General features: G+C 39.8%; 1 protein-coding gene across 1 annotated transcript in view; it reads right to left on the bottom strand.

Annotated features, from left to right (window-relative positions):
• The window catches only part of LOC127643052 (netrin receptor UNC5C-like), a 200441-nt gene extending 190084 nt beyond the window's left edge, over nt 1-10357 (bottom strand). The window contains exon 1 of the mRNA XM_052125591.1: nt 9843-10357. Coding sequence (XP_051981551.1) covers nt 9843-9936 — 94 coding nt within the window. The 5' untranslated portion in view covers nt 9937-10357. The remainder of the gene's footprint in view (nt 1-9842) is intronic.
• Nucleotides 10358-12795: the final 2438 nt, after the last annotated feature.

The following is a 12795-nucleotide window of genomic DNA, read 5'->3' as shown; positions in this document are numbered from 1 at the left end:
TTTAACCGACTTTTTCTGTACATAACGCGGAATACATAATTAGGCGCATAATTAGTGCTCAGGGCTCACACTAATGACCGTAATTAATTAAAAAAAAGTGGCTGTTTTTGACGTCGTTTTTTCTTCGGTTCAGTTCAGGTGGCCGAGCTGTTGTCGTCTTTGTTCGTCGTTTGAAATCAAATGACCGTTTGTAGGCTATTCAAATTTGAAGCCTAGAATATATTGCCTAGCTAATTGAGTGCGTGAACGACCGCTGCTTTTTCATTGGCCATTTAGGTTAGTTACGTTGTTGTTCACATGATTGGTTCATCTTAAAAAAAATTGTGTGTGAGCCTGAATTTGTTTGAATTTCTAAATACATTTGCAATACCTTTCAAACAATCCATGTGTTTTTGCATTTTTTTCCAAACACAATATTACTCAACTTGAGGCTTTTACATGTAGTTTAAATACAATAAGAAACTTCTGTTTCAGTTTTTTTTTTTTTTCAAAAAACTCAGGCTTCAGGTATCAGTGTTGCAATTGTTTGGCTGTAATAGTATTTCGTATAGTTTTTTTTTTTATTTGGGGGGGCGTTAAGAGGATCATGAAGAGGTCAGGGGGGCGTTTGTTCAAAAAAGGTTGAGAACCACTGATTTAGACAATCTCTAATTTATGAATGTCTCTACCCCAAATAACATCATGGTTCATGGTTGTGACGTCAGTAAAGCCTATTAGTTAGGGTGGGTGCACGACCACCCCAGGTTTTCCTTGTGCCCCCCCAAAAACTTCTAATGCTCCCCACCCAGGCCAGATGGCACAACGACCAAGCCATCCGCTTCCCTGATTGGATGCCACTCTTTTCAAGCCACAATTTTCCAGGAAATTTTATGTGCCACACGCTTGTAATATTTAAGCAAAAACAAACGGGAGGCCATTAAAATTGTAGTTATTGTCGTATTTGACAGTTTAATAAAATGTAATCATCTAAATGGTGTCTAATCAAATGAATATTAAAACTTTATTTTATTTAATATTATTTTAATTCATTTGATTTTTCACCATAACATTGCAGCATTTAATCAAATGAAGCACATTTTTACCAAAATCCTCACAGCACAATTCAAATTTTTTTTTTTTTCAATTAAATATTGTTTAACAGGATAAGCGGTTGACGATGGATGGATGGATGGAAATATTGTTTAATTGCATAAAAAATGATCTTTTTTCCCATTTCACACATCCATATAAATAATAATAATTTTATATAATGCCTTTCAAAAATCCAACGATAAAATCGAAAAACAATTATTTTTGCAGTTTCTGTATGTTTTTAACTGTAGTTTTTCACCTCTGGATAAGCAATTTGCTACATGGCCAAGTGTGATTATTAAACCCCAAAAAGCTATGATTAAATTCAAGCTAAAAAAAAAAAATAGTCTGTATGTGCTGCATGCTTCAGAGTGCTCTGCTCACCGAAATCTACTAAGCATACACACACCGAGAGCAGGCGTGATGCTCATGATAAAGTGTTTTCAGAGTACGAGCGGCCAGCTTCACACGTTCATTTTGAAGCATGCAGCACGTGCAGATTATATATTTATTTAATAAAATCACAGCCTTTTGCAGTTTAATAATCACACTTGAACATTTCAAGATTTTAATTTGATTAATTGTGCATTAAAATTCTCTTTTTAGGCCCAAAAATGCTAAATTCCGCGGCGTTCCGAATTTTATTGGTTATGCAATTTTCTTTGACTGGATTCAGTGTTTTTCACATCACTGAAATCATAGGGCCCTTCATGTGGTAATGGCAGTATTAGCAGACTCTGGTCATTGAATATTTAAAAATGTATTTACTTACTGAAGTGTAAAGGCTGCCTCACCACGGTACCACCACAGGGTTTGAATTCACTATATATAGATACAAGTATAGACTTGTACATGTAACAAACAAAAAAAAGCCCCCTCAAAGAGCTCATCCAAGTGCCGGCCTTGCAACATATTAAAGAAATGCAATTTTTTTGGGTATGTAGAGTCAACATAAACATTAGGAGGAAGTTTTGAGTTCTGAAACTTACAGTATGTATTTATAGTACAATGACCTCTTGTGTCAAAAGATCAAAGAAAATTGTATTTCTCATGTCATGACCACTTTAAACAATGTTAAGCGCATTTCGGTGGTTGCATTTTCGTTCTTACATGACATTTTTGCACCACTGACAATTAGGATTAGGGTTGAGGTTAATAGAGTTAATAAAATATGCATTCCTGTTGATTGTATTACATCATGTACAAATAAAAAACAACTTCCTTTGTGAGCAAGAGCTTCCTAAGATAGTAAAGTTTTGTTTTTTACCATGTTTTATGAATGATGTATCAAAGCAATCGCCAATAACTTTTTCAAGTCCTAAGCTTAAATGCATGTTACTTCTTTCGTTGTTTTCACAGTTTACTGTGTACACCTGCGCTAGCAACCGCATAAAAATAAAAACGTCCTTCTGCGATACTTTCTGCTACTCTTTTGATATCGAGGTCAAAGTGGCGCAGGACGCTTGTGTTTAGAGGTCATGTAAAAAGACATACATACACACACAAACACATTCTCCATGACATGATTCAGAGTCTTTGTGTGCATGACGAAACAAGCATGTCAGATTTCAAACACAAACCCTCTTCAGTTGTGTTACATTCATCCATTCCAAAGAAACAAAGACAACAAAAGAATATTGTACAATAAAAGACCTTCCGCTCTGCTCACACACTCTTTTGTATTCAGCATGACACTTCAAAATCCATGCTTTTCTCCACAAGTCCGGGCGATGACACATGCATGCCCCGAGGTAAGAAAGTATCCTACTGGCTACTGCTTTGGTATCATTTCAGGGTATCACACTTAAAGAGAGCCCTCAGCACAAAAGTTCATGTGTCTTTTTTCCAGGGCTAAGACAAATGCACTCCCTCCTGTTAACGCTATTTTTTTCTACTAACAAATTACAGATGAGGTAGAGACTCCCAGTTGATATTATTGAATACTCTACAGTATGAATTTCAAGAGTAATTTCTGACCTCAATTTCTTTTTTTTAATGATATACTTATCCAAATTTTTACATTTTCTCAAGAAAACTTGTGTGTGTCACCTGCCTGCGCAAAACTCAGTGTTGTAGGTGGTTGCCATGAAATTGCTACGCGGTTGCTAAGGTTTTCAGGTGGGTTTTAGTGCACTGTTATCGTGGCCTTCAAGTGGAGCCTGAAATGTAAGCGCAGCGTAGTTCTAGTGGGAAGACTAGCAGCTGTACATCATAGCACCATTAGCGGGGTAACTCCCAGCCAATCACATGTAAGCTGTTGCTTTATAAGTCTGCTCACAATCTATCACATTGCTGTTTCAGTGTGCTAACACGGCAACCTCCACCACCCCACCACCACCAGTTGAGTCCCGTCCCGCACAGGGGTAGGCTCCTCGCCCCTGCCTCCTATATCCAGCAGGTTCCGAGTACAACTCCCTCGAACCGCCAGGCCTACGCCAAAGAGAGACATTACGTTTCTGTTTTACATTCATCAAATAAATGTTCTTAAACCTCTTCAAGCCTGCATGTCTTCCCGAAAGAAGTATAATTATTAACATTTCAGAGCACATGAATGACCAAGCGAAGTCGTATTTATCAGTGGGAAACTTTGTTATCTAGATGTAGCCCAAGTTGCTGAGTTGTGACCAACCGGCCCGCTCGGTTCACCCGATGGCCAGTCCGTCCCTGATCAGCCCCAAAGTGCGTTGGCCCACCGGGAAAATGCACGGTATGCCAGAATACCAGTCCAGCCCTGGTTGTGACAGTGGAAGGGGTATGTGGAAACCGCCCCTTCCACTCCATTTTTTTCTGAGGCTTAAAGTAAAAATGTCATGTTGTGTAACCGTCTGGACACAGACGAATTAAAAATTAAAGCTGAAATTAATGAAAAAATAAATCATGCCATAAGAATTTATTTTCAAAAAATAGTTAAACAAAAAAAGTTATTTTGGTGTTATGTGTAAAAATAAAAAATAAAAAAAAAAGCACAAAAAAAGAGGACCTTTTTTTTGGACCTCAACACTATGTGTGAAGTTATTAAAAAATATCGAATATTTTGACATTTTTATGAAAAGGCACACATTGCTCAGGACATATGGAGTAACCCTGAGAAAACCTCTTGATGTTCTTGGCTCAAATATTCATGATATTTCATAAGGGAAGGTTACGGTTAGGTTTAGGGGTTGTTGTAGGGTGTCTGTGGGACTCTAAATAAACACACTGCATTGATGCCCATATAATGTATGTTAGTATTAATATATGGGTGAAAATAGTATCTGCCACTGTTTGCACTGGGGTGTAAATAGCATATAGGCTATCATTATTTGCAACAGGGTGCTAATAGCATCTGCCTAAATTATTTGGGTAGTGTAAAATAATGCAGGTATATTCGCAAATGCTTATTCACCGGTAGAATAGAAGAAAAAAAGAGAGTTTTTACCATCGTTCATTGTGTTTTTGTTTTAGTTTAGCTTCTTTCATATTTAGTTTCCAACTTGAATGAGTGACATGTCATAATAACGAATGCCCAACTCGGATGTAAGAGCTTGCCAAGTGCACTTGAAGGCAGCAAATGTGATTGCTCACAAATGTTCTTGGTGGTTGCCATGGTGTTGCTAGGACATTTTGACAGGTTGCTTACTTACTTGCCCAAATCAAAAGAGTATGTGTTTATTTACAGCCCTAATCCTAAGTATGAACTACAGTGATCGTGATGCTTTCCTTAATCCAAACTCCACAGAATAATATACTCCTCTTCTATGAAACTATATAGAGTCTGTGTGCAGCTGTGCTTAAAGAAAACATTCATCTGATTGTACAGTACAAGTCACTATTCATGACAGAAAGTGCATTTAAGAACTGCAGGCAAACTCACAGCCTGTCTCTAAGATTCTTTCTAACACATTTTTATCACCGCTAACACAAACACACAAGTCCATGTGTGAAAAGTGTGAGCACCGTGTGAATATATGTATCAACCTGAATATATGAACTGTTCTCAACGAATCCAAGCACTAACATTTCTGTGATTCCAGCTAAATACCTTGGTCAACATGAAATGCTGTTCATACAGATTGATCACACTGAATTCGGCAACAGTAGGTCAAAAGTTCTTCAGCTGCTCCCAGTGGCTGAACCAGGAAGTGTTGTTGAACGTACAGGCAAGTGTGTGGAAATGTCCACAGAGTGGCGCCAAAAGCGAGTTGTATTTTTAGCTGTAAATTGTAAAATACAGTGAAAGGGAATGCAGGGTCATTCTGTTTCAACATAACCAGAGGTTCAAAATTTTGTTTTTGATCAACATAAATGATAATGAAAGCCAAAATGTTGGGTTCGCTAGGACTTATGGTCTATGACGAAAAACGGTCTATGACACTTTTAGGGCAGAAAAAACCATCAGTACAGATACAGTAGTTTTAGCAACTTTGGTGTTTGGATCCCCTAATGATGCATTCCAGAGCTTTGCAGATGTACATTTCTGAAATCCAAAAACTAGATATTTATGTTTACATTTATGCATTTGGCAGATGCTTTTATCCAAAGTGACTTACAGTGCACTTATTACAGGGACAATCCCCCCGGAGCAACCTGGAGTTAAGTGCCTTGCTCAAGGACACAATGGTGGTGACTGTGAGAATCGAACCAGCAACCTTCTGATTACCAGTTATGTGCTTTAGCTCACTACACCACCACCACCACTCCAACAGTGGTCTTATTCCTTTAAGAAAGTAAATAGGGTAATTGCTGATTTCACGTTGACTTTAAGAGTACAGCACCAGACTCTTTTAAATCTACGCCCTCTCTCTACTTTGCACTGCTGTTTGTTTGACACACAACACAAACTGGGCAGCAAGACAGACGGCTTTACCTAATGGCTTTTTAATGGGCTGCTGGGTTTCTTGTGTCTCCGAGCTGATGGCCACCACTTACCCTAAACACACTGACACACACTCAGACACGCACGCACAACATACAAACCGAGTCGCTCCCACATTGTCTTGTCTCCTGAAAGCCTGAAAGTGACTTGGAAAGCTCACTCCACTAACAATGTCCCACAGACTGGAGTCATACCGTGAACACTAATTCCATTACCGACTCATAAACCTCTCTGCAAAGACCAGGACACCAGACAGACACTCTCTAATTTCATAACTCAACATTATGACACTCTTTCACACTCACGGAAATTAGACAACACTTGTTACTGTTACAACAGAGCGAAGAACATAAGATTTGTTATTCCGTGCCTATAAAGGGATATTCAGATTTTATACAATATATTTAGATATACTTTGTATATTGCAGCACGAGTTTGCTAAAAATCACTAAACTACACAACTTAAAATGTGCAAAAATCATATTATATATCAAATAAAAAACAAGGCATCATATGCACCAAACCACATCTCTGATTCTTTTATCAATAGCGAACTGCAATGAAGCTTTTCATAAGGAAGGACCTGTTATTTCCAATGTGATTGTAAATGAGAATGGCCCAAAAGTTGTTGGCCGCTGCCACTTTCTCTGTCTTTGAGGGGAGATCTCCCTTGATAATGTCCGGTACTAATTTGACTAATTCTGTTGTCCAATCAGCTTTTTAAAATATAAATAAAACCACTTAAAACTATCGTTTGCTTTGCCTGTTTTCCATGCTCGCACTGTCACTTACCGACAGACTGAAACTACCGCGCTGCGCTGATAACGTTTCTAGAGTTGATTGACAGCAACAGTTAAATGTGACACTAATGTTCTAACCGCTCCGTACGGGACTCGAACCAATGTCTCCAGCGTGGGAGGTGGGTGCGCTAACAAGGAGGCTAAAGGCTACAGCCGCTAGTGCACCTCTTGAGGTCAAGAGAGTGAGGTTTACACACTGCACAGCTATCTACCAGCTGGCTCCCGTTACACTCACCCCCCTAAACCTCACTCCCATCCGGGTCACGGCACCATTGTGAGGCTCCTGTTCTACACACTCTGTGCGGGACTCGAACCCAGGTCTCCAGCATGGGAGGCGGGTGCACTAACAAGGAGGCTAAAGGCTACAGCAGTCAGTCGCTAGTGCACCTCTTGAGGTCAGAAGAGTGAGGTTTACACACTGCACAGCTATCTACCAGCTGGCTCCCGTTAAATATATATATATATATATATATATAATTTTCTGGGTGGCCTAGGTCAGTGGTTCTCCACTGGTTTTGCTTCGGGACCCAGATTTCACACTGAAAATCAAGTGGTGACCCACTATAGTAAAGAACAAAACCTGCATTTAACGTATCCTGCATGGGTCACATTTTTTTTACTTCAATAGTTTTCAATAACTCATGTATCAAGTGCCATTATTTTGACTGTCAAAAACCAAAAGCTCTGAGGATATATATTTATGAGTCCATTATATTTATTAGTTTATTTCCTAATATTAAACATAATTCTAACAGAACATATTACACAGGAGGAAAACTTTATGCATACAGTAGTTTGTCCACCGGTCTTGGAGATCCAGAATTGAAAGCCCTTTATGTACTTGATGTTAGATTTACAGTGCAATGACTTACGAGCACAGGTTACTGTTACTACAGTAAAATCGTGTTTGTATGGTGATGATGCGTCATTTTAAAAGAAAAAAAACAACAACTTTATTTTGGCACATAGCACAGTGTTGCTGTGTTCCACTTCACTGCTGTTTATAATGTCGGGGCGGCCTTTTTGCGAGGTTTGACTTCCTCCATAGCGATTTAAACAAGAAAATTCTCCCATCATATGGGCTTTGATGCACACATGCACATGCCAGATATACAGTAGATTAGAGCGGATCATTGGCGCGAGTTGTTCCGTTACATTCACATGAAAAACAAGCTGTGTTGCTGACACCTTATGCATGTATAAAGTGCTGAATGCGAGATTATCATTAAATTGGCCTTGGCAGTTCTAAAACTCACTTGGCCGCTGTATATGTTTCAATGTGGGAACCATGACATGTTCTTTCCCCACTGTCCACGACCCAATCTTAATAGACCAGTGGACAAACACTGGCCTACGTCTAGTGTGGGTGGGCCTTGGCCACCCGTGGCTACGCTTCTGCTTAGCATACTGTAGACGTGTCTAGTTGAATAGTATTTGAATGTGAATCACATTTGGGAGATATAGCAGAGGACAAGATTTTCAATGAATAACAACTTTCAGGTTTCAGTCTGTTCCTCATACATGCCATCGAAGCTTGACAGTACATGGTTATCATATGCTTTCATTATATGGAAAAGAACAATCATCAAAATGTCTCGCTCAAGTGTTCAACAGAAGAAGAAAAAAGGCTTGTTTATTAAATGAGAATTGATTTTCATTTTTATGTGAACTATTCCTTTAAAGGAATATTCCAGGTTCAATACAAGTTAAGCTCAATCCACAGCATTTGTGGCATAATGTTGAAACCCACAAAAAAAAATTGGGTTTGAGTGAGGCACTTACAATGGAAGTGAATGGGGGCCAATCCATAAACGTAAGATCCTCACCGTTTATTAAGTATAGCCACAAGTCCTGAACTATATGCATGTTAATATGATTTTAGTGTGATAAAATTGCTTACTAACCTTTTCTGTGTAAACTTAAATCCAATTTTAAAACTTTGTTGCTATGACAATGTCATGCCGTAAACCCTAAAACCCCAAACGACCACAAAAGCGATGGTATAAACAACTTTACAGCTCAAATAATACATGAGTTTTAACAGAAGGAATAATGTAAGGGCTTTAATCAAATGAAAAGCTTAATATTTCTGCCTTTAAACCCTCCAAATATTGGCTCCATTCATGTCCAATGTAAGTGCCTCACTGTAACCTTGAGTTATGCTCTTTTATATATATATATATATATATACACACACACACACACACACAGAAAAGGAGGGACGAATTGACATTAATTTTCGTGGTAATTAACATTATGCTGCAAATGCTGTTGATTGAGTATAACTTGTATTGGTATATTAATTTAACAATTCAGAATGTCAATCACATAAACTGCTATAGTCAAAACAGCACAATAGTTCCACAGTACTTAACATAAAGAGCCTATTTTTTAGAAACGCTTTATTAAAATGCATTCCAATAAAGGGTGAAATACAATTAAAATACAAATCATTTGGCCATCTTGGCACACATTGGCAACATGTAAATTTTAAATATTAATAAGTGTTTTCATGACTCAGTTAGGCACACATGCATGGAAAACTAAAGCTGTCTGTGAATCCCTGAGATCCTGGAGTCTTTGAGTGGAATCTAAGCGCTCCCGCTGGGATCAGAGCGCACTGACGGCATTCCAGCGCTGCGCATAGCAACTTAAACTGCGACTTATTTTGGGTCTATGCGCCGTTAAGAATAAGTGTCTACAAAACAATAACAAAATACCATGCATGCTTGCTTGATAAATGACCAACCCAGGCTGATGGCCAGCGTTAGTAACAATCGATGTGTGCATTTAACGGAATAGTTTATTGCATAAGACTGAAATGAATAATATCCTCTCCGACACACTTATTGTCAACACCAAAAATAGGCATATATAAATACATTTTAAATGCAAATATTAAAACATATTTGCAAAAGAAAAAAAAAGTAGCCTGTAAAAATAAACAGGCTACTAATATGAAAAAGAATATCCTACTAAATAACAAATATACTGTTGGAGTATATAAGTGACCGACCTATTAAGTTATGCACGACTGTGGTTTTGCGGTCTTAAATAAATTCCCTGGAGCAGATCGGATCTCACAATATCGGGTTGGTGGTCTTTGGTGATCTTACCTTGTGCGTCAACAATTTGGAGCCGAATCCACAATAAGAGCGACTGTAGCACTAATCCCAATCCAAATCTGTGAGAGCGTCCGTTTCCCCCCATGACTTTGGAGTTTGGAAACTCCTCAGCGCGGAAATATTCGTTCCCTGTTCGGGTTTGTTCAGCAGAGACGCACCAGCAGCTGTGGTGGTGAACGGAGGACCGACGCCGTCGCACGGTGCTTCGCGAACAGACCGAGTTCTACGTGTGTTCTCCACAGGGAGAGAAGAGGAAGGTCCCGGGAGGAGTCGAGCGGTAACGGAGGTGAGGAACGATGCGCCGCCGCCCTCTAGCTCTCATCTATGCGCTCTCTCCAAAGGCGCACACACGCATTGCGCGTTCGGCTTCTCTCGTTTGCATAAGTTGGTCATTAGTTCAGCAAACGCACTCATTCGCTGTATGATGATGGATTTAGCCTCTCTGGATATGTTCAGATGAGATTGAGACCGTCTTTATTGTTCCAACATCCAGCTGCATGCATGCGCGCCGGGCGCTCGCCGAAAATAAGCAGCGTGAGTCCCGTTTCTCGGTTTAACCCGCATCCACATGCCCGCCTCTGCCCTCCTCCGGCTGCTGCGAACACTAGGACCGGATTCACCGACGGATCTTCTCGTGTGATTTTGCTAAACTGCACAGTAATTTTTTATATTGTTTTTTTTTCTTTTTTTTTTAAATGCTGTTGTTAATTTAGTTATATCTGACCCCCCTTTTGTCGGCAACTAATGTAGCCATATTAAGTAATATATTTGATTTTAATAAAACTAAATAGCCTAATTTAGATTTATATATTTTAACAGTTAAATAGTGTATAGACTACTAAATGTTAATACTACATTTCACATAAGGAATGATTCATCAGTGTCAGATCATGCAGGTAAAAGCAGCTAATGAATGAGCTCATTTTCAATGGTTTTCAGCAGCCTGTTATTGATCTTAAACCAATTTCAGTCCTGAAAGCTCTCGGAAAGATTTAGCATGTTAATGTGTGCATGACATGTTGATAGGAAATTGGTCTTGGCGCACTTGATTTGCTGCATAGCAAGTATGGAGATGTGTTACTGATACACTATATAGAAAAAATATCACAGAAATTACCCGAAATGTACCATAAAAATTCAGTGACCATCAGGGGTGCATTAACGCATGGGATTATACAGGCTGAAGCCCAGGGGCCGACAACTCCCATGGGGCCCAGCAGGAGGAGCGTGTTTAAACGCTTTGAGCTGGAGATGCGGTTGTTGACATGGTGACCGTTCGCAAGCATTAAAAGCGTCCTTGTAGTGCTTGTTCAGAGCACAGCAGTTGCACCCCCACAACAACTTGAAGGGGGCCTCAGCAGACCAGTGAGCCTATGGGCCCAGAGGTACCTTAAAGCGCCCCTGGTGACCATGTTTCAGGCTTTATGGGGTGTAATTTTGATGCCTGTAGATATTACAGTTCACTACCGTTTATAGTATGATTGATAAAACTTAATATACTAACCTTCTGGAACTATAAAAGTCTGCATTTCACTATCAAATATATTGTTAATTACTGACTGTAGTTACTATAAAAAGCCACATTTGACTTGATGTTCATCAAGAGTTGCCCTTCCAGGAGCAATGACCAGTACATGTAGAGACAAACACAAAACACCATCAGGGTAACACACGTTACACTATAATAGTGCAATCAACGTGAACTAAACTATATCAAATATAACACAGAACACCCCAATGTACCAAACTGATGAATAAGAAGAAACTTAACTATTCCCATAAAATATAATTAAATGTGATGGGTCACGCAGGGACATCAAGGAACGCCCAGTTATTGTTTTTTACCGTAATTGTTTTAAATAGTGTACCGTAAAAGTACATGTTTTGTCTTGCTGAAAATAATATACATTTACAGTTGATTATATGGTAAAATCAGACTTTTTACATCTAAAAAAATGTAACTTTACAATATTTTACTGTAAAAACTACATGTATTTATCTGTTTATTACATTAGCATTTTTGTTAGAGGTAACTACTCCTGTGGCAAGCAGGGTGGGGCTGTGCGGCATCTGGGCAGAACGAGGCCGGGAATATAATTGGTGAATGAGTTCCACCTGTGTGCCACACAAGTCTCACATTCCAGTGAGTGGCGGAGGGAGGTTTTAGGGAGAGGACAGTGACAAATGAGAGAGAGAGAGACACACATAAAGCTGTGTGTGTGTGTGTGTTCGGCGTGGCTGCTGGGAAGCAGCACGTGAAGTTGTTTTATGTTATGTGTAAGAAATAAATGTCTACGTGTCAATCCGGTCCAAGCTTCCTCTTTTCCCATGTATTCCTTGAACTTCGTTACACTGGTACCGAAACCCTGGAAGGAGGAAGGCTGTCATGGAGTCCTCGTCACTGCTGTCCACCAGGAGAAGGAGGTGTTGTTGTCGTCATCTGCCAAGGGGATGTAGGAGTCATTGCTGTCCACCAGGAGCTTGAGGATCCGCTGCCATCCATCAGGAAGCAAAGGAGCCATTGTCGTCCACCAGGAAATGGAGGACTAGCTGCATTCTGCCAGGGGGTGGAGGAGTGGCTGAGGACCAGTCGACAGCGTGTCTGGGGCCGGCAAGCCCCATCTATCTCTCCTCTCTCTTTCCTCTCTCTGCTTTCTTCTCTCCCACAAATACAGGAGACCATCCTGATGCGCCAACGCTCCCTCCCAAGAAACGTATAAATGGGGGTCGAGCGGTAACGGCCCCAGGTCACTACCCTGAAAATGTGTGCCAGACAGATTTGGCTAAGGCTTACCCTGTTAAAGCCTTACTGTGCAAGCTGATAGAAGAAAAGCCCCAGCAAACCACCTGAGCAAATAATGCAAAACTGAGCAATGTACTGTAAATTGAAGAGAGAAAAAGAGAGAGAGACGCAAGTTGATTGGCTACACAATTACATGTCAAA

Source organism: Xyrauchen texanus, chromosome 4 (assembly GCF_025860055.1).
Source record: "Xyrauchen texanus isolate HMW12.3.18 chromosome 4, RBS_HiC_50CHRs, whole genome shotgun sequence".
NCBI lineage: Eukaryota > Metazoa > Chordata > Actinopteri > Cypriniformes > Catostomidae > Xyrauchen > Xyrauchen texanus.
This window is presented reverse-complemented; position numbering and strand designations above follow the sequence as displayed.